The 18,636-nt window shown below is 35.3% G+C and overlaps 3 protein-coding genes and 1 pseudogene across 5 annotated transcripts; 1 reads left to right on the plus strand and 3 right to left on the minus strand.

The window, feature by feature from the left end:
• Window positions 1-241: 241 nt before the first annotated feature.
• Window positions 242-14,893, minus strand: LOC9324622 (annotated as a pseudogene).
• Window positions 2,376-6,127, minus strand: LOC9324620 (LEAF RUST 10 DISEASE-RESISTANCE LOCUS RECEPTOR-LIKE PROTEIN KINASE-like 2.5). Its single transcript, XM_021010162.1, has 4 exons — window positions 5,387-6,127; window positions 4,053-4,409; window positions 3,808-3,837; window positions 2,376-3,729 (listed from the first exon to the last, which is right to left on the minus strand). The coding sequence occupies exons 1-4, from the start codon at window positions 6,054-6,056 to the stop codon at window positions 2,555-2,557; spliced, it is 2,232 nt and encodes a 743-aa protein (XP_020865821.1). The 5' UTR covers window positions 6,057-6,127; the 3' UTR covers window positions 2,376-2,554.
• Window positions 9,914-12,169, minus strand: LOC9324621 (LEAF RUST 10 DISEASE-RESISTANCE LOCUS RECEPTOR-LIKE PROTEIN KINASE-like 2.4). Of its 3 annotated transcripts, XM_021010167.1 has the most exons (4): window positions 11,458-11,513; window positions 11,313-11,360; window positions 11,207-11,230; window positions 9,914-11,116 (listed from the first exon to the last, which is right to left on the minus strand). In XM_021010167.1, the coding sequence occupies exon 4, from the start codon at window positions 10,926-10,928 to the stop codon at window positions 9,981-9,983; it is 948 nt and encodes a 315-aa protein (XP_020865826.1). In that variant the 5' UTR covers window positions 10,929-11,116; window positions 11,207-11,230; window positions 11,313-11,360; window positions 11,458-11,513; the 3' UTR covers window positions 9,914-9,980. The 3 variants fall into 3 exon arrangements, with proteins under 3 accessions (XP_020865826.1, XP_020865825.1, XP_002888558.1); XM_021010166.1 differs by having other exon boundaries at window positions 11,313-12,168; XM_002888512.2 differs by lacking the exon at window positions 11,207-11,230 and having other exon boundaries at window positions 11,313-12,169.
• Window positions 14,894-16,145: 1,252 nt separating the features above from the next.
• Window positions 16,146-18,633, plus strand: LOC9324623 (LEAF RUST 10 DISEASE-RESISTANCE LOCUS RECEPTOR-LIKE PROTEIN KINASE-like 2.7). The gene is given in 3 exon segments (XM_021010160.1): window positions 16,146-16,893; window positions 17,046-17,575; window positions 17,577-18,633. Coding segments are annotated over 3 exon segments (2,304 nt in total). The 5' UTR covers window positions 16,146-16,160; the 3' UTR covers window positions 18,618-18,633.
• The last annotated feature ends 3 nt before the right edge of the window (window positions 18,634-18,636 follow it).

Below are 18,636 nucleotides of genomic sequence, written 5' to 3' on the forward strand. Positions count from 1 at the left end.
TGAGAGTTCTTTTCTTTGAGTTAATATGTGTTTTTCTGTTAATAATCTTTATTAATATATAGTTTTTCAAAAAAAATTATAAAAAATGTTTTTAAAACATATATATTTATCCATTTTTAAATTTAATTTGATATTAATATATATATATATATATATATATATAATATAATATAAATAATAAATTTATTTAGTTTTAGCTGGAAATGAGAGGGACTTGCCGATAAAGGCTAATACCATCCCATCTTCTAATCTCCTACTTCTTATTTGCTTCATTTCTCTAAAGCCGACAAAATAGAATATAAGAGATTGGAAAAGTCAATACTTTGATCAGTCAAAGACTAATGTTCACACTTTGAGTTATACTCATATTACGACTCGTTAAAAGAAATTATATTGATTGATATTTCAAAACATATCAGTTTTAATTTAGCATACTAGAAATAGCATGATCCAAGCAATGTGGACAACGGCTACAACTGGTAAGAAGTCATGTTCGAATCTGAATCCTTATTTGAGAAACGTTTTGAGACTCATGTCTTCGACTCCAGTGATGTGCACCATCGCAAGATCTCGCTAGGTTCAAATATTTGTATTTTAATGAGTCTGTACAATGTCCAAGCCACATGTGTTGCCCAATAGAACCATCTCTTCCACCCTATCGGCATTGAATTGCTGTATTTTCCTCCAAACAGAAACTTAAAGTTATCAAATGTAAAAACACTATTACTTGAAGCACAAGGACGACGGCAGGATGAAGAACAAAACCAGACAAGACGTAGAGAGATAACACATGCATGATTTGTTTGGGATATATGAACAGTATTTTTTGTGTTGAGGGCAAACAAAAAGAGAGAAATTGATAAAGAGGAAGTGGACACGGTGAAGGTTGTGAAGGACCAAGAAAGGATAGTGACCGATACATAGAGATTTGGAGTCTTTTTTTATTACTTGTCTTTACTAGTTGACCCTGAAAAACTAAATTGAGATATTGGTCATTGTGTCTTGCGTGTTGTGTTCCTCCTTTTTCCAAAACATATTCTTGGAATTTATTTTCTTCTTTTTTTTTTTTTTTTTTTTTTTTTGATAATTCAGGGGAATCCCAGACCTATGGAGGGGGAAGAGCCCAGACTAATCCCCTGGGGGAGGTGCAGCCCACAGATAGACTCTCTCTCCGGATATGCAAATGGGCCGAAAGCAAGACCCATATCCATGTGGCCAAGTGGAGATCTAGCAATTGCGCGCTTGCGGGGAATCGATCTCTGGCCTAGACCAAAAGGGCAACTCCTCCACAAGTGGCAACCACTAGACCAAGAACACTTGGTTATTTATTTTCTTCTTTAGAAAATCATGTAATTATATCTTCAGTGGGGATGAGAGGGACTTGCCGGTAAACCCATATACCATGTAATTAGGTTTCATGCATTGTCATTTATGTACTGAGCAATCATCAATCTTCTTCTTGTTGTTTTGCTCATAGATGTATTTTTAGACAAAAACATTTATATTTATTTTGAAATTTCTGAATACAAATCGCTGAAGTGCAGATGAATTAGTTAAATGTGTTAGCTCATTTGCCTAGCTTCACAAGCAAGGGTAACCTACAAAAAGATATGAAAAAGAAAGAAGATAAATTAAAGTAGTATTTAAATTATGATGTATAGATGACAAAAAAAAAACTTTTAATATAAAGAGAAAATAAAATTAGTAATATCAGAAATTCGGTGATGTGAATATCGAAACAAGTGTTTTTTGTTAAAGAATATCAAAACAAGTGTTATGCAGTACATTCAGTAATGGTAGTGTGTGGCTTTGTCCCTTTTTTTTTCTGTGAATATTTTTGATACATTCTCAGAGGTTCTTCGTGGAAACAGAGTTATATCTTGAGTGGAGTTTTGGATACTATCTCTTGTCTCCTAAAACTGTTTGTCTTCATTTTCTAAAACTTACCAAAGATGATTTTAGGAGACTGGAAATGTCAATAAATTGATAAGTCAACATAAGTCTTTCTTCAAACTAAACTACGCGTTTAATAATATTGACTCAGAAAACGACTCACGAGTGTCATCGAACTAAAAAGGGGGTTTATGTGTTTATGCTTCCATTGTTGTAATCCCCTAAACGCGTTTATTAGTACATACCTTCTTCTCTATATCTAGAGAATTTAGAGATTTAAATTCATGCTTTGTCATTTGGGTACTTTTAGACAAGACCATAGTTAGCTATAAGTTTCAGAATACAAATCACTGAAGTCCTTAATTTGTTTGTTGTCTGAGAGGGGAACTAGGCAAGAAGCTAAATAGTGAATTGTTCCCATGAAATAGTCTAAGAGTGAGAAGTCCTAGATAAACATTTATAATCTGGTGACACAAATACAATGGTTCAAAGCATTTATTAAACATGTTATTAATATGCAGATGAAACTCAAAATTATTGATTATCATCTTTGGGTGTAATGCCACAATTGTTTATTGTCATGCCAAAGAAAGCTCTAAAGATGAATAAAAATGTGTTTGCTGCTTTTGTGCTTTAATAGGTTTCATGGAGGTTTCTTTCTTTATGCGACATTTATGGAACATACTTCTGTGTATGCTGAGATATCCTCTGAAAAAGAAGAAGATTCTTGAAGAGTTGTTGTGGGGATTTGCTTCAAAACAGGCCTAGGAGGGACTTCAAGAGCATTTACGTTCCCTTCCATCATCTCTACAACTCTGTCCATCGGTGGGCGATCTGATGGGGAAGACTGAATACACCACAAACCCACCAATGTCATCTTCTTAGCTATCTCATCTTCTTCGTTGTTGATTTTGTTCTCGATAAGCCTTTCATTGTCTCCTTTCTCGAGATCTTTATATATCCATTCTGGAAAGTACATTGAGCTTGGGTTCGATGCTGAGTCTTCAGTTGATGTTTTGTTCCTTGCTCCTATCATCTCAAGAACCAACATTCCATAGCTATACACATCCGACTTGTGGGAAACTCTACCGTACATTCTTGAAAACAATTCAGGTGCAATGTACCCTATTGTACCTCTTGTATCTAGCAATGATATAATACTCTCTTTCTTCTCGCAGAGCCTAGCAAGGCCAAAGTCTGAAACTTTGGGGCAAAGATTGTCATCTAAGAGTACATTCTGTGGTTTTATGTCGAAATGTACAATTCTTGTTCTGCAGCCATGGTGCAAGTACTCTAGACCACGAGCAACACCTAGCGCAATTCTATATAGTTCTCCCCAATTCATATTTGATGACTTCTTGTAAGAGATGAACTTATCAAGAGACCCATTTTCCATAAATTCGTAAATAATTGCTCTCTTGGACCCTTCAGAGCAGAATCCAAGCAGGGTAACAATGTTGACATGAGAAGTTTTGCTCATTCTTGCAACTTCATTGATGAAGTCTTCCCCATTACCATGCGAATCTTTTAAGATCTTCACAGCAACACTACGGCCGTCACAAAGGGTTCCTCTATAAACAGTTCCAAATCCACCTTTTCCAACCACTTCAGCGAATGAATTTGTAATTCTCTCCACTTGCACGTAGCTATAGTGTTTCAGTGGAATAAAGTCCTTTAGATATTGTTGTCTCGAATCATCTGATGTCGTCCTTCTCAGAACATTCGATGTCTTCCTTCTTGGATCATTCAATGTCTTCCTTCCCCGGCTGATGAGACAGGACAAACATGCGACTACAAGAATGACGCCCAACATTGCAAAGGACGCAGCCCCAATACCTAGAGACAGAAATATTGTTAACAATGGTTTTAATAATACGACAACGGAGAAATCAAATTAGGAAAAACGTTAAGCACCTCCTTTTGCTCCATTAGAGAGGCCTGCATCTATGGAATGGCACCGGAAAAAAGGTTAGTTCGAACTAAATACAGAACTTTGAATCTTACGTACTGGAAATGAAAAACTTGAAACTCGAGGGAGTTTCTGTACATAGTTATCAGAAACTAAAAGGATTTTCTGTAGATGATCCAATCAAAAGTTCGATTTAAGGAAGGGACTAGTGGTGATTCTTGTGGAAATTATAACATGTAGGAAATATTACCCTTGTTTCTAGTAGGGTTTTGTGGCTCTTCCATATAATAGCAGACGAATCCACTTGAGGTAGGTGTCTGAGTATATCCACAAGCACCCTTAGAGTGTATGCACGTTTGACAATCTGCCTCAAAACCCTCTTCAAGTGCCTCCTTTAGATTATCGGTACTCAAAGTCAGGGAGACATAATTTGTGGCTAATGTTTTGATACCAGAGACATAATTTGCGATTCCTCCGCTACAATCAAGCTTGTAGTCAGGGAGACCACAGTCTTCGCTGCCAGATTTCCAGAAAGGATAAAAGAGCTCGCTCTGATCACCACAGCTAAATGGGCCACCACAGCGTCTGTGAAGCTCAAGCTCAGTAGCTGAGAAAACACAAATTGGGATCACAAAGAGTATCCATATGAAGCCATAGGACATATATTTTGTCAGGGAAAATGCCAAATTGATCATTGTTTTGCAGGTGAAGAAAAAAAAAATAGTGAAAAAGAAGAGATAACGGAATAGGTTAATGGTTTTGATACGACGCCTCCAAGTCATGTGCTTTAACAATTCTCAAACCTAATGAAAATTATATCCCCGAAGTATAATAGAATTTTACAAAATTATATCCTCCTAGTTTCTTCCTTGTTTTTCATTTCTACAAAATCTAAAATGTATTGTTGAAAATGGGTTTTCTGCAAAACAACCCTATAAGTCAATTTCGTTTACAAGTTTACCCTCCAAGTCCGAATTATGCAAGTCAATCCTACAATCTCAAAAGTCACCCGCAATATTGTCCCCCCGTGTAGCAATGACATAAAATGAGTTATCGATTTCCACGTCATCGATATACGGAAGGGCTATATTGCAGGTGACTTTTGAGATTGTGGTTTGACCTGTATTTATTTGACATGCAGGTTTGTCTTGCAAAAAAAAAATTACATGGAGGGTTTTTTTAAAAAAACTCCTTATGTTTTCAAACGGAGTTATCGAGTGTCACGTCATCGCTACACGGGGGGACAATATTGCGGGTGACTTTTGAAATTGTAGGGTTGACTTGCATAATTCGGACTTGGAGGGTAAACTTGCAAACAACTTAGAGGATTGTTTTGCAGAAAACCCTTGAAAAAATAGTGTAGAGAAAGGCAAACACCATTCACTACTGAAACTGTGACTGATGTGGATGAAGAAATTTCAATTAAAGTGAATGAAAAAATATAGTCACTTAGATCAAAAAAAAGAAAAAAACATGATGTGAGAGGGTGAAAAAAACAAGTCAATGATTTTTGAGGTCATCATGGAGAATAATCCTAGGCTTTTTAAAACTGCAACTTCAGAATAAGATGTATAAGACATTTACCATGGAGTGTATCGCATACTGATGATGAGGATTCCTTGCAGCAAACTTGGGTGGTATTTTCGAAGCCACAGATTCCTTGAGAGGATGAACATTTTTGACACGCTTTCTCATCGGTCTTCACCTTTACCTCAAACCCTTCTCTTAAAGCACTTTCCAAATTGCTCATGTTCAACTCTTTCTCTTCTGGAACAAAGCTCTTTGGGGCGTTAATCGTGAAACTACCATTGCATGAATCATGATAATCAAGGTTTTGAGACACTGAGACAAGGCCACTATCAGGACATGTATAACTTGAACGGTAAGAAAGCTCAAAGATTTCGTAAGGTAAGGTTGTGGCTGTGAATGAAGCGTTGAAAAATGAACCTTGAAGCTCTGCTCTAGCGAGTCTAAGAGTGTTAGATGTTTGATCTATATGGAGAACATTGTAAAGATGGTCTGAGATGATTATAGAGGTATGGTTGTTAAAGCAGTGAAGCTCTAGCGATGGATGACCGCAAATTTGGGGACGAATCCCACCGGAGAAGGGGAAACCAGCGGTGATGTTTCCACACTGAAACTGAGATTCACACCAACCAAGTTCTTGTTTACTTGAAACATGAGGAAAATGGTGAAATAAGGAGAAGAAGGGGAAGAAGAAGAAGAACAGACAAGAAGTTGGGAGGTGGTACATGATTTGTTTGAGATCTTGTGTTGAGAAAAAAAAAGGAGAGATAAGTCGATAAGAAGCAAGTGGATCGGAGATGGAGAAGATCGAGAAGGACCAAGTCAAGGAAGGATTGTGACAAATACAGAGAGACTTTGGTGTGTTTATTAGTTGACCCAAAGTCAAGGAAGGACAGTGATAGATACAAAGAGACTTTGGAGTCTTTATTAGTTTCAAATACAAAGCCATTTTTGAAACCTAATGAGAATCTAAAGATATTACACGGAAAAATTGGAGTGTGGAAAAAGGCAAAGACCATCATTCACTATTGAAACTAACTGATGTCGAAGCTGAAGATTCAATTTATTAAAAGTTTGTGAAAAGAGAGTGACTGGTTAATGCCAATTTTGAATCCTGTTAAGCTAAGTTAGCACTTTTAACAGATCCTCTCCTATTAAACTGAGAAGACATTGCATTCTTGTTCATTCCAAAGGTCTATGCCTCCATAAGAAGGTTCAGGTCACCTTGCTGACACAAGTTCGTCACTTCTTCAACGACGAATTCGCCAATTTCGGCATCTCCGGTTACCTTTGAGCAGTTGAATCAGATCGGATAGCCGTTGGAGAAACCGAACGGGTAACGCAGTGAACCGGTGGTTTGTGTAGCAATGTGTAAAGTGAAGAAAAAGAAAATGAGATTCGGTTGGCGGGTTTTTGCCATCGGGGAAAAAGAAAGATTACAGTATTATGAAATCGAATGATTGTGCCAATGGCAAAGATTTTAAATTCTGCAACATGATTATTAGTTCAGAGTTCAGACCATTAGCTAGCTTGCGAGCAGATGCTAAGGGGCAGTCTTGTCATTTATCTTTAACGTAGTCTTGGCAAAGAAGTCTTCCTTTTAAAATTTGGTAGGTATTGGCAGATTTTTTTGCAGACTTTTGGAAAAGGTGGTCTATTTTGTAAATATAAAATCTATTTTGTGAAATTAATTTACAGTCAAACCTCCATTATTTATTAATTTAACTATAAATTAGCATTTATTATTTTATAGTATAAATATATAAAAAGATTTTGTTCAATTATTGAAAATATAAAAAAAGTATAACAAAAAAAAACATTGTTAAAAATATATGAATGTTCAATAAACAAATTTTAGTAAAGTACCATCATTTCAACGAAGCGTTATGATTAAAACTTGTCATGTACAATCTTCATTAATAGTTTTTCAGAACATTCATGACAAATGTTTTAAAACATTCTTATTTAGCCATTTTATAGTTAAATGTGATATTCTATATATATATATATATATATATATATATATATATATAATACAGAAAACGTAAATATATAAGAAATAGCCAATCTATACTAGTATAATTGCAGCACTTTTTGTGACGGTGGGTAAAAAAGCTTTCGGGTATATCAGATATCCGATCCATTTTAAAAATTCCTTCACAAAAAATTTGTTGGGTCGGGTTATATTTAACCCAACTCATACACCGGATATTCCATATTTAATAATTTAGATTTTGAGAAGATTTGATTAAGATTTATAATTATGATTCTCCTATCATCTTTGTTTGATTTGTTTTTAACTGTTTTGAATCATCATATAATACATAAAGTAAAAAAAAAATCAAATTTTTTTTCTGCATATAATGTGATTCGAAATTTAAAAAACGGACATATATTATCCAATTGACGAAAATGTGTGTTCAACGTTCTACATCGATTAAAATATTTAGACAATGATTCAGAATCATATCATAAATAAGAACATTAATAAAATAAATGAGTTTTTTGGCGGGATGGGTTTGGCGGGACGGGTTTTTGAATCAACAATAATAAAAAGATTAAAATATCATTAATCCGCCGCTTCAATACGGATTTAATCCCTTTTTTTTTAATACAAATCACAGGACGGGTTAAGAAATTACAGAACGGGTTATATTTCGGAAATGATTTATATGGCGGACGAATTTGAATCAATATTTATATACCGCTTTAATACGGGTTAAATCCTCAGTTTATTAATAATTATCTCGTGGACTCGTGGTATACCGTTACTTAATAACAATTGTAAACTATAATATAAATAAATATGTTATAAGGAGATACAATTTACAAAATATTTTTACACTAACTTTAAAATTAAATCATCCCGCGGTGTACCGCGGGTTAAAATCTAGTTATGTTGTAAAATATGTATAAATAAAAAATTTATTAAGATTATTTAGGATAGTTTTTCTTAAAAATGTTAGTAATTTCGATCAAATTTATCTTGTAATCTTAAAAGTCCTTCTTAAAATATCTTAAGAGAAATAATGCTAAGAATACAAATATATTCTTCAATTATTCCAAGAACAATTATATCAATTCTAATCTAATTCTCATTGGAATTTACTAATGACAGTATGTGTAATATTCTACAATTTAAAATTTATTTTCTTTAATGTATTTTTCAAATAGCAATACAAAGAATTAGAGATATCAAAGACAAGTAAGTCAGTTCGTAAGAATTTTCTAGGAACTTGAGGCAAAACATGGAATTAAATCTTGAGTGGGAATGGAGGGACTTATTTGTAAACCTAGATCACACTTTCTCCTCACTAAAATCTGTTTTTCTTCATGCATTAAATTCCTGTCTGTGACTTATTCGACCTTAGAAAATTCAACAATGTGATTGTGACTAAACTTTTTTTTTTTTTTTTTTTTTTTGAAAATAATGTTAAATTATATTCAAAAGAAAATAATGTTTGTACAACGAATGCTACGAGAGATTGAATGTTTTGAGCTGAATATAGAATTTAAAACTTAATTTCGAGTGTCAAACCTAATCCTTTATCATAGCGTCGATCTCCAATGAGCCGGATTGCCGGAAATCTGTTCCTTATTTGCTTATCAATCCAATCAGTGAGTCGAGTTGCTGAGTTCGGTGATTCGCCATGGCGCCGCTTGTTCCTCTCCTGCCATATAACTGAAACCACTGTTTGAAATGCATACCTAGCCGTGAAGCTTTCGGTCCGGTTTTGCCATTTGCCGCAGATCAAGTTGAGTATAGTGTGCCAATCCGTCAAGTAGTTTGCTTTGAAGATGTTTTTAGCCACAGCTGACCAAACTTCAGAGCAAAAAACACAAGAGAAAAACAGATGGTCCCGAGATTCGATCGCATTATTACAGAGAACACATGTCCCGAGAGCTCCATTGTTCCACTGTAACATACGATCTCCCGTAGAGAGTCTATTATGTACCGCTAACCAAACGCAGAATGAAAACTTAGGGGTTGCGTGAGGAAACCAGACCCCATTGTGCCAGGTAACCGTTGTTACAGTAGTACGAATATGATTCCAAGTATCTCTGGTGGAGAAGCTTGGATTGTGACTAAACTTTTCACCAACTATGATAAAACTAAATCATCCAAAAGTACGTTAAACGGTTAAAGAGAAGCCGCAAGTAAAAAAATATTCGATATTGCGTGTTTTTGTTATCAAAGAGTAAAATATTCACACACATGTGTTCTGTTTTTCCCTGTTTTGCTTAATGACATAACGAAAATGTATCTGACGGCTTTCAAGTTAAATAATGACAAATGTGTTCCATCAGGGCCGGCCCAAACTATTTGAGTGCCTAAAGCAAAAAAAAATTTGGCCCATTAATAAAAGCTGTTATAAAAAAAAAATACAAGTTTTAACATGTATGGAATTCGAAACCGTGACCTGTACAACAAAAGACTTCAATCTAACCACTAGACCACAGTAACATTTTAAAAATTGATGCCCCTAAAACTACTTATAATTATTTGATGCCTAAAGCCCTTGCTTCATGGGCTTTACCCATGGGCCGGCCCTGTGTTCCATTGTTTTTGTTATGCAAAGAACATTCACATTTAAACCACAGAGATTTACTCATAAACTAAAAGCTTGCGATATGCAGTTTATGGAGAAAATCATATCTCGGAGGAGATTGAATTTTCCTCTGAAATCCAGGAAGAATCAAGATGAGGCACTACGGAACATTCCAAAACAGGTCTAGGAGGCACTTCAAGAGCATCCAGGTTTCCTTCCATCATCTCTACCACTCTGTTCATCGCTGGCCGATCTGATGGCCAAGGCTGAATACACCACAAACCTACCAACGTCATCTTCTTTGCTATCTCATCTTCTTCGCTACTTATTCTATTCTCGATAAGCCTTCCATTGTCTCCCTTCTCAAGATCCTTATATATCCATTCGGGAAAGTACATTGAACTTGTGCTAGATGTAGTTCCTTCGGTTGATGTTTTGTTCCTAGCTCCTATTATATCGAGAATCAACATTCCATAGCTATACACATCTGACTTGTGGGAGACTCTACCGTACACTCTTGAAAACACTTCAGGTGCAATGTACCCTATCGTTCCTCTTGTGTCCAGTAGTGACAAGATACTTTCTTTCCTCTCGCATAGCTTAGCAAGGCCAAAGTCTGAAACTTTCGGGGAAAGATTGTCATCTAAGAGTACATTCTGTGGTTTTATGTCGAAATGTACAATTCTTGTTCTGCAGCCATGGTGTAAGTACTCTAGACCACGAGCAACGCCTAATGCGATCCCATATAGTTCCATCCAGTCCATATTTGTTGACTTCTTGCTTGAGATGAACTTATCAAGAGACCCATTTTCCATAAATTCGTAAATAATTGCTCTCTTATAACCTTCGGAACAAAATCCTAACAAGGTAACAATGTTGACATGAGAAGTTTGGCTCATGCTTGCAACTTCATTGATGAAGTCTTCACCATTATTACCCTTTAAGTCTTTCAAGACCTTCACTGCAACCATACGGCCATCAGAAAGGGTTCCTCTATAGACAGTTCCGAATCCGCCTCGCCCGACCACTTCCGCGAATGAGTTTGTCATTCTCTTCACTTGTTCGTAGCTATACTGCTTCAGTGGAATAAGTGCTTTGAGTCTTGGTTGTGGAATACGTTTCTTGAGCTCGTGTTGGCCCAGATCATGTGAAGTTTTTCTCTTTTTTCTCTTTCGGAGAATTTGGACAACCAATGTTAAGACCAAGAATGGAAGAAGAAAAACACCTGCTATTGTAGCTGAAACCACAAATTGTTTTGATTAAGTGATCAAAACAGTATTCATAACCAAATTAAGTTTATTTAAAAGAATAGGAGAAGGTAAAACACCTATTTTTGCTTCAGAAGAAAAGCCTACAACAATGATTTTCAGTTTCATTTCAGTATAAATTAAAGTTGTTAAAGAAAATGGATATGAAATGATTAAGAAGCTTACGAGTTGGTCGATGGAGTGGCCGGCATTTAGTTTCTAATGGTAAGGTTCCTGTGAAGCCGCAATATTTATGAGAGGATGAACATTCTTGACACGAATTCTCATCGATTTTCAACTTCACCTCAAATCCATTTCTTACATCACTTACCAAATTGGTTATATTCAACTTTTTCTCCTTTGTAACGAAACTCGTGGGAACGTTCACAGCGAAACGTGCTTCGCAGCTAATAGGATTTTCAAGGTTGTCAGACACTGAGACCGAACCTATCGCAGGACATCCGTACCTTGCAAGGTCAGGAAGAACAGGGTAGCAACGGTAGAGTGTGACGCTCTTGTAGGTTGGCAAAATATCGAATATTTCTGGTGGCAAAGTCGTGTTGACGAATGGGAATGGAGAGAGACAAATGGACTGTAAAAAGTCTGTTCTGGCAATTCTAAGAGTGTTATATGTATGATTTATACTAAGAACGTGGTACAAATGGTCTGAGATGGTTATCGAGGTGATGTTGTCAAGGCAGCGAAGCTCCAGCAATGGATGACCGCAAACTTCGGGACGATTCCCTCCCCAGAAAGGGAAACCGGCGGTGATGTTTCCACATTGAAACTGAGATTCGCACCACCCAAGTTTTTGTTTACTTGAAGCACAAGGAATATGGTGAAATAAGGAGAAGAGGAAGAACAAAACCAGAAAAGAAGTGGGGAGATAGTACATGATTGGTTTGATCAATGAACAATGTGTCTTGTGGTGTGAGGAGACAAAAAGAGAGAGGAGATAAGGAGCAAGTAGAAACAGTGAGGGTTGAGAAGCACCCTAGGTCAAGGAAGGATAGTGAAAGATACAGAGAGATTTGGTGTCTTTTTTAATCACACGTCTTTGTTAGTTGACCCTAAAAATGGTATTTCTCAATTATTATCTTTGATTTTTTGGTTTTAGTAATTTATGGAATAAGTCAACAGTGGGAATGAGAGGGACTTACCGATAAAGCTCTACCATACTATTTCCTATCTTCTAAACCTAGTTGTTTTCATTTTTCTAAAGCTGACAAAAATAATAATTGAAAGTCAATAATTTGATAAGTCAAGGACTAATAGGTTCACACTTTCAGTTATATTTAGATTACGACTCGCGTTAACACGCCGGTTCTTTACTTGATAAATCAGTTGTAAATTAAACTAATATAACTAATGTTAAAGGAAATTTTAATAATTGATATACAGGCATATAATGAAAATTAAAAAGTATTTCAAAACATATTAGTTTTTAGCATACTAGAAACAGCAGGATCTAAGCGATGTGGACAATGGCTACAACTGCTAAGACAGTCATGTTCGAAACCCGAATCCTTAATTGAGCAACGTGTTGAGACTCATGTCTCTGACTCCAGTGATGTGCACCGTCAAATCCTTTATCCAGTAGTAGTACCATCTAGACCATATCGACATATTGGTATTTGCTGCATTTTCCTCCAAACAAAAACTTAAAAGTTATCAAATGTAAAAACACTTTTCTTGATATTATCACATGTACGTTGCTTTACCGGTCTGGTGAGGAAACGGGAGAAGAGATTCCAGAGACTGAGGAAGGATATGCAGATTCCAGCAATCTGATAGTTTGCGGCCAACGCCATAATTAAGCATAATACCGTATAGCATAAAGTAGATAAGTTTGTTAACATGTAATAGTAGAAGTGTAGAACCAAAAGAATTTGGCCACATCCGAGCATTGAGTAAAGGATTATCATGTAAACTCCGGTTTCAGCCGATCCAATCTTTTCATATGTCCTATGCAAATTAAAAAAGGATGTTTTCCCCCAATTTTATGCAAAAGAACTAGGATATGACCCGCGGTACACCGCGGGTTAATTATTTGATTTTTTTATTTTTATAAATTGATGAATTTATTGTGTATAATATTTTTTGTTGTATACCGCGGGTCACATGCGTTGTATCTAAAATAAAAAATTTTAAGTTGTATTTGTTTTGTTTAGTGTTTAAGATTGTATAATTGTATTTTGATTTGTTATTTATAGGATTTCACCTGTGGTATATTGTCTCGTATTAATATTGACCCAAACCCGTCCAACCATATAATCTAAAATGAAATTAAACATCATTTTGTTATTTTTTTAATAACACTTTTATTTAAATGTCATATAATTCGAGTTAATTTGAAAGTTGCTTTCAAATAGTTTCCATGTATATTTTTAAATTAGTGTATGTTTTTGGACCAACCCGTAAAAACAATTTATAATTGTATCTTAAAATACTAATTAGGATTTCACCCGTGATATACTGTCCCATTTTAGATAATTGTAAAAATTAAAGAAAGATCCGAATGACTCAATTTCGGGTCTGAATAAAATAACGACATGATTAAATGCTCAATTTGTTCTTAAAAATGTTAATATAGATTACACACATATTTTTATTCATCGATTGAGTAATATATGTCCGTTTTAAAAAATTTGAATTGTAACATATGCAGAAAAAAAAAAACTAAAATTTACTAACTATTTATATATTTTATAATAATTTAAAATAATATAAATATAAGATCAAATAAAAGTGAAATAAGAATCATATATTTATGTTTAAATTAGGTAGAGAGGTTTTAGGAAATTAGTGCAAATTTGTTATATTAGCATTAAATCATCATATTTGATTTCTTTATCTATAAAAATCGTGGAGAATATACCATAAATAAAGCATTTAAATATAGTAATTAGTTGAGAAAGTATATATATTTTAGATTTTATTAATTATTTTCGTTTTTTAATTTTGCCAAAATTTAAGGAAAGATCCGATTGAAGATTTCCGGGTCAAAATTAAACAAATTTGATCCGATTTGGGTACCCCAAAAACTGCTGCAAAAATGTATAGTAGATATATTTTTGGAGCTCTACACACTTGTTAAATTTAATTACATTTTTTGGCAAAGTTAATTGATTCTAGGGAAAGTGTTAAAATTCTTTTGTAAATCAACTCTTCATTTTAATAAATATTGATCTTATAAAAAAAAACTATACTACAGTTTCTATATAAAACAATTTAAAGAAAAATTGCTTAAAAATATTCTCAAAATTGCGATGCCATTATCCATTGCTTGGCATGTGGGCCGGGCCTGCCGGTTTGTATCGTGTTGTTTATGATTTCCACTGCTATTTACAGACTAGCCCCATTTTTAGATTTGATTTTCGTTTGAATTTTGATTGTGGTGTCAACCATATTTTAGGAAAAAATATCATATACACATGAAGAAAATTTTGTTAGAATAATTTTAAACTGAGAAATTTTTATAAAGAACAGAATTTCGGCGATTTCGGGGTAGAAAACCGTTCGCTCAATGACAATTGTGGGATGAATTGTTGTAGCGTTGGTGGCATCAAGGAACAATACTGCAGCGTACATGGCTACTGAGGTCTTTGATGAGTTATTGATTTTTCCTGAATAAAATATCAGAGTTCGGATTAATAAGCTTGTAACACTCTGGTTTAGTAGTAAAGCATATCATGTTGGATAAAATAATGGTTTTGATCTCACCCTATTGGTCCACTTGTATTTTTTCAAACATTAATTTATTGTTTCTCCAAATTAAAATACCATCTAATTATTTTTACATGTAATTAATCAGTACATCTAACTCAACAGTAATTAATACTCTCTCTGTCCCATTTTATAAGATGTTTTGTGTAAAAGCACAAAGATTAAAGAATAATTAATGTTTATTTTTTTTATAGGAATTCAGCCAATAGAAAAAAAAGACTGCATAATTTAAATGGTCATAACATACTAAATAAACATAAATTATGCATAGTAATCTGAGAAAATCTTATAAAATGGAACAAGGAAAAAATGCTAAAATATCCTATATAATTTGGGACAGAGGGAGTAAAATAAGTTTCTTGAATGTGGAATTATTCTTTTTGCGCATAATTGTGTTTTTGCACGTTCAAAATAATTCAAACTTTAGGAGAAGTCTTTAGTCAATGGTTAATTTAAAACAATCCATGTCTACGACATTTTTTACCAGAATTCGACTCCACTAAGTCGCGTTATCCCGTAAGAGATTAAAACTATTGGTGGGGTCTTCTCGACTCAAATGAAAAAAAAAAGAATTTTTTTTTTGAAGCTTCTTATTTGTTGGGTAAACGGAAAGGTTTTGATCTCACATTATTATTAGTAGACTTGGCATGTCTTTTTTTCACAACCTATCATCTAATTGTTGTCACATGTAATTACTACATCTAAAGACTCTTGAACTATATTCTGATCAACACTTGACTGTGCTTTTGCATATTCTAAATACTTTTATTAAATTTATTGGGTAAAAGATCTCACCCTATTGGTCTACTTAGCATATATTAATTAAAATTAGAATAAAATTTCCTACAAAATATCATCTAATTATTGTCACATTTAATTAGAACATCTAAGGTCACAATAATGAAATCAACTTCTAGAATGTGGAATTATTTATTTATCACATGGTCGTACTTTTGCTTGTTCTAAACATTAATTTGTTAGTTACAAGAAGGGTTTTGATAGTTGACAAAAGAAAAATAAATAAGAGTTTGAATCTCATTATAGTGATCCACTTGGCCTTTATAATTCTAAATAAAAAATAGTTTTATTTCCCAAGAAAATTTATTTTATTTCCATTGGCTTTGGAAAACTTTTCTAAGTTTTTCATAGTAGTAAAGCAATTTGATTAAAAAAAGCTCTTCGTCTTTCAGTATATGTCACGTAACCTTGACTTGGTCTTGATGCTTCTCTCTCTAAAGTCACTTGCTCCTCTCATCTCAACACAAACAGAACCTGGAAGGCATACTGTTCATATTTCTCAAACAGATCATGTACAATCTCCCCACTTCTTGCCTGGTCTTGTTCTTCCTCTTCTTCTTATTCCACCATCTTCCTTGGGCTCTAAGTAAAGAAGACCTAGGGTGGTGTGAGGCTCTGTTTCAATGTGGTAACATCACTGCTGGTTTCCCCTTCTGGGGTGGAAATCGTCCCAAACCTTGCGGTCATCCGTTGCTGGAGCTAAGCTGCCGCAAAGACATCACCTCTTTAAACATCTCAAACCATGAGTACAACGTTTTTGATATAGATCAAACATCTGATACTCTTAGACTTGCTAGAACAGACCTTCTAGGTTCGTTTTGTTCCGCTGAATTCATTACCACAACCTTCCCCCGCGAAATCTTTAAGCTATCCCCAACTTATAAGAGCCTTACCGTTTTATATCACTGTGATCCAAAGCTATCTTACCGCTCAAGTTATACATGTCCGGATCTAGGTCTTTTCTCCATGTCTCAAACTCTTGATTACCAGTATTCCTGCCAAGAAAGTTTCACAGTTAACGTTCCAACGAGTTTCGTCCCAGAGGAGAAAGAGTTGAATTTGACCCATTTGGAAAGTGCTCTAAGAAAAGGGTTTGAGGTGAAGCTGATGATCGATGAGATACCGTGTCAAGAATGTTCGTCCACTCGTGGAATCTGTGGTTTCAACAGTACCACACAGATTTGCTGCAACGTAACCTCAACATCTGGTGGAGTTACTTGCGTACCACAACATCAACCTAGTGGTAAGTTTCTCATCTAATCCTATTGAGTGGCCTCCAAGGAAACAAAACAAGAGTATAACAGAATGATCAAGCTATCTCTTTCTTTGACGAAATCTCTGTCTTAAAGTCAAAGGATGCTCTTTGTGATCCCATTATTTGTTTTCTTTTTTCAGCTGATTTGCTTAAGAAACGCTGCAGTGAACGGTTTAGCTGCGGCAATCAGCGAGATCTCTATTACCCCTTCTGGATACCTGGCAGGGAATACTGTGGCCACCCTGACTTCAAGCTCGATTGTAGCAGAGGATTCGCAGAGATTAACATCGCCTCCGTGAAGTTCAAAATCATAAATATGAGCCATGACTCTTCTACCATAAGACTTGCCAGATCAGATTATATCGGCGATCTTTGTCCCCCAAACCCATTAAATGAGCCACTCATTGAAAACGTCCTTCAATTCAGTGCTGACACAGAGCTTCTAACATTATATTACGACTGCCAACTAAACTCATCGGTTATTTCTGCTACTAGCTACATTGGAGAGCTTGGTTGTGATGGTGGAAGAAGTTACTTTGTAACGAAAAACCTCTCATCTCCTTTACTTGACAGGTTTAGAGGCGTTTTAAACAACTTAAGGGGAATGTGCAAAAGAAAAGTTCGAATTTTCCGAAAGAGAAAAACATCAGATGATCGGCGACAAGAGAAGCTAATTAAAGGCCCTTATTCCACTCAAACATTATACTTATGCGCAAGTGAAGAAAATGACAAAGTCATTTGCGGAAGTGGTTGGGAGAGGCGGATTTGGAATTGTTTATAGAGGTACTCTTTGTGACGGCCGTGTTGTTGCGGTGAAGGTCTTGAAAGAATCAAAGGGTAATAATAGTGAAGACTTCATCAATGAAGTTTCTAGCATGAGCCAAACATCTCATGTCAACATTGTTTCTCTTCTTGGATTCTGCTCTGAAGGTTCAAAAAGAGCTATTATATATGAATTTTTGGAAAATGGGTCTCTAGATAAGTTCATCTCAGAAAGGACTTCAGTGAATTTGGACTTGACGACACTGTATGGGATCGCGCTAGGAGTTGCTCGTGGTCTAGAGTACTTGCATTATGGCTGCAAAACAAGGATTGTGCATTTCGACATTAAACCTCAGAACGTGTTGTTGGATGATAATCTTTCCCCTAAAGTTTCTGATTTCGGACTTGCTAAACTCTGCGAGAAGAAAGAGAGCGTCATGTCATTGATGGATACAAGAGGTACAATAGGATACATTGCATCAGAGATGATCTCTCGAGTTTATGGGAGTGTTTCTCACAAGTCTGATGTGTATAGCTACGGAATGTTAGTCTTCGAAATGATAGGTGCAAGGAAGAAAGAAAGATTTGGTCAAACATCTACATCGAACGCAAGCTCCATGTACTTTCCAGAATGGATTTATAAGGATCTTGAGAAGGCAGACAGTGAGGATCTTGAGAAGGGAAAGCATATCGAGAATGGAATCAGCAGCCAGGAAGAGGAGATAGCAAAGAAGATGACATTGGTGGGTTTGTGGTGTATTCAGCCTTCCCCGTCAGATCGTCCACCAATGAACAGAGTAGTAGAGATGATGGAAGGAAGCTTGGATACTATTGAAGTGCCACCTAGACCTGTTTTGCAACAAATTCCTGTAGTACCTCTTCTTGAATCTTCTTGGATTTCAGAGGAAGGTTCAACAATCTCTGAGATTGAAAATAGAAACAGTTTGTGAAAAAATATTGTCTTGAAGA

This window comes from Arabidopsis lyrata (assembly GCF_000004255.2).
Source record: "Arabidopsis lyrata subsp. lyrata unplaced genomic scaffold ARALYscaffold_2, whole genome shotgun sequence".
NCBI lineage: Eukaryota > Viridiplantae > Streptophyta > Magnoliopsida > Brassicales > Brassicaceae > Arabidopsis > Arabidopsis lyrata.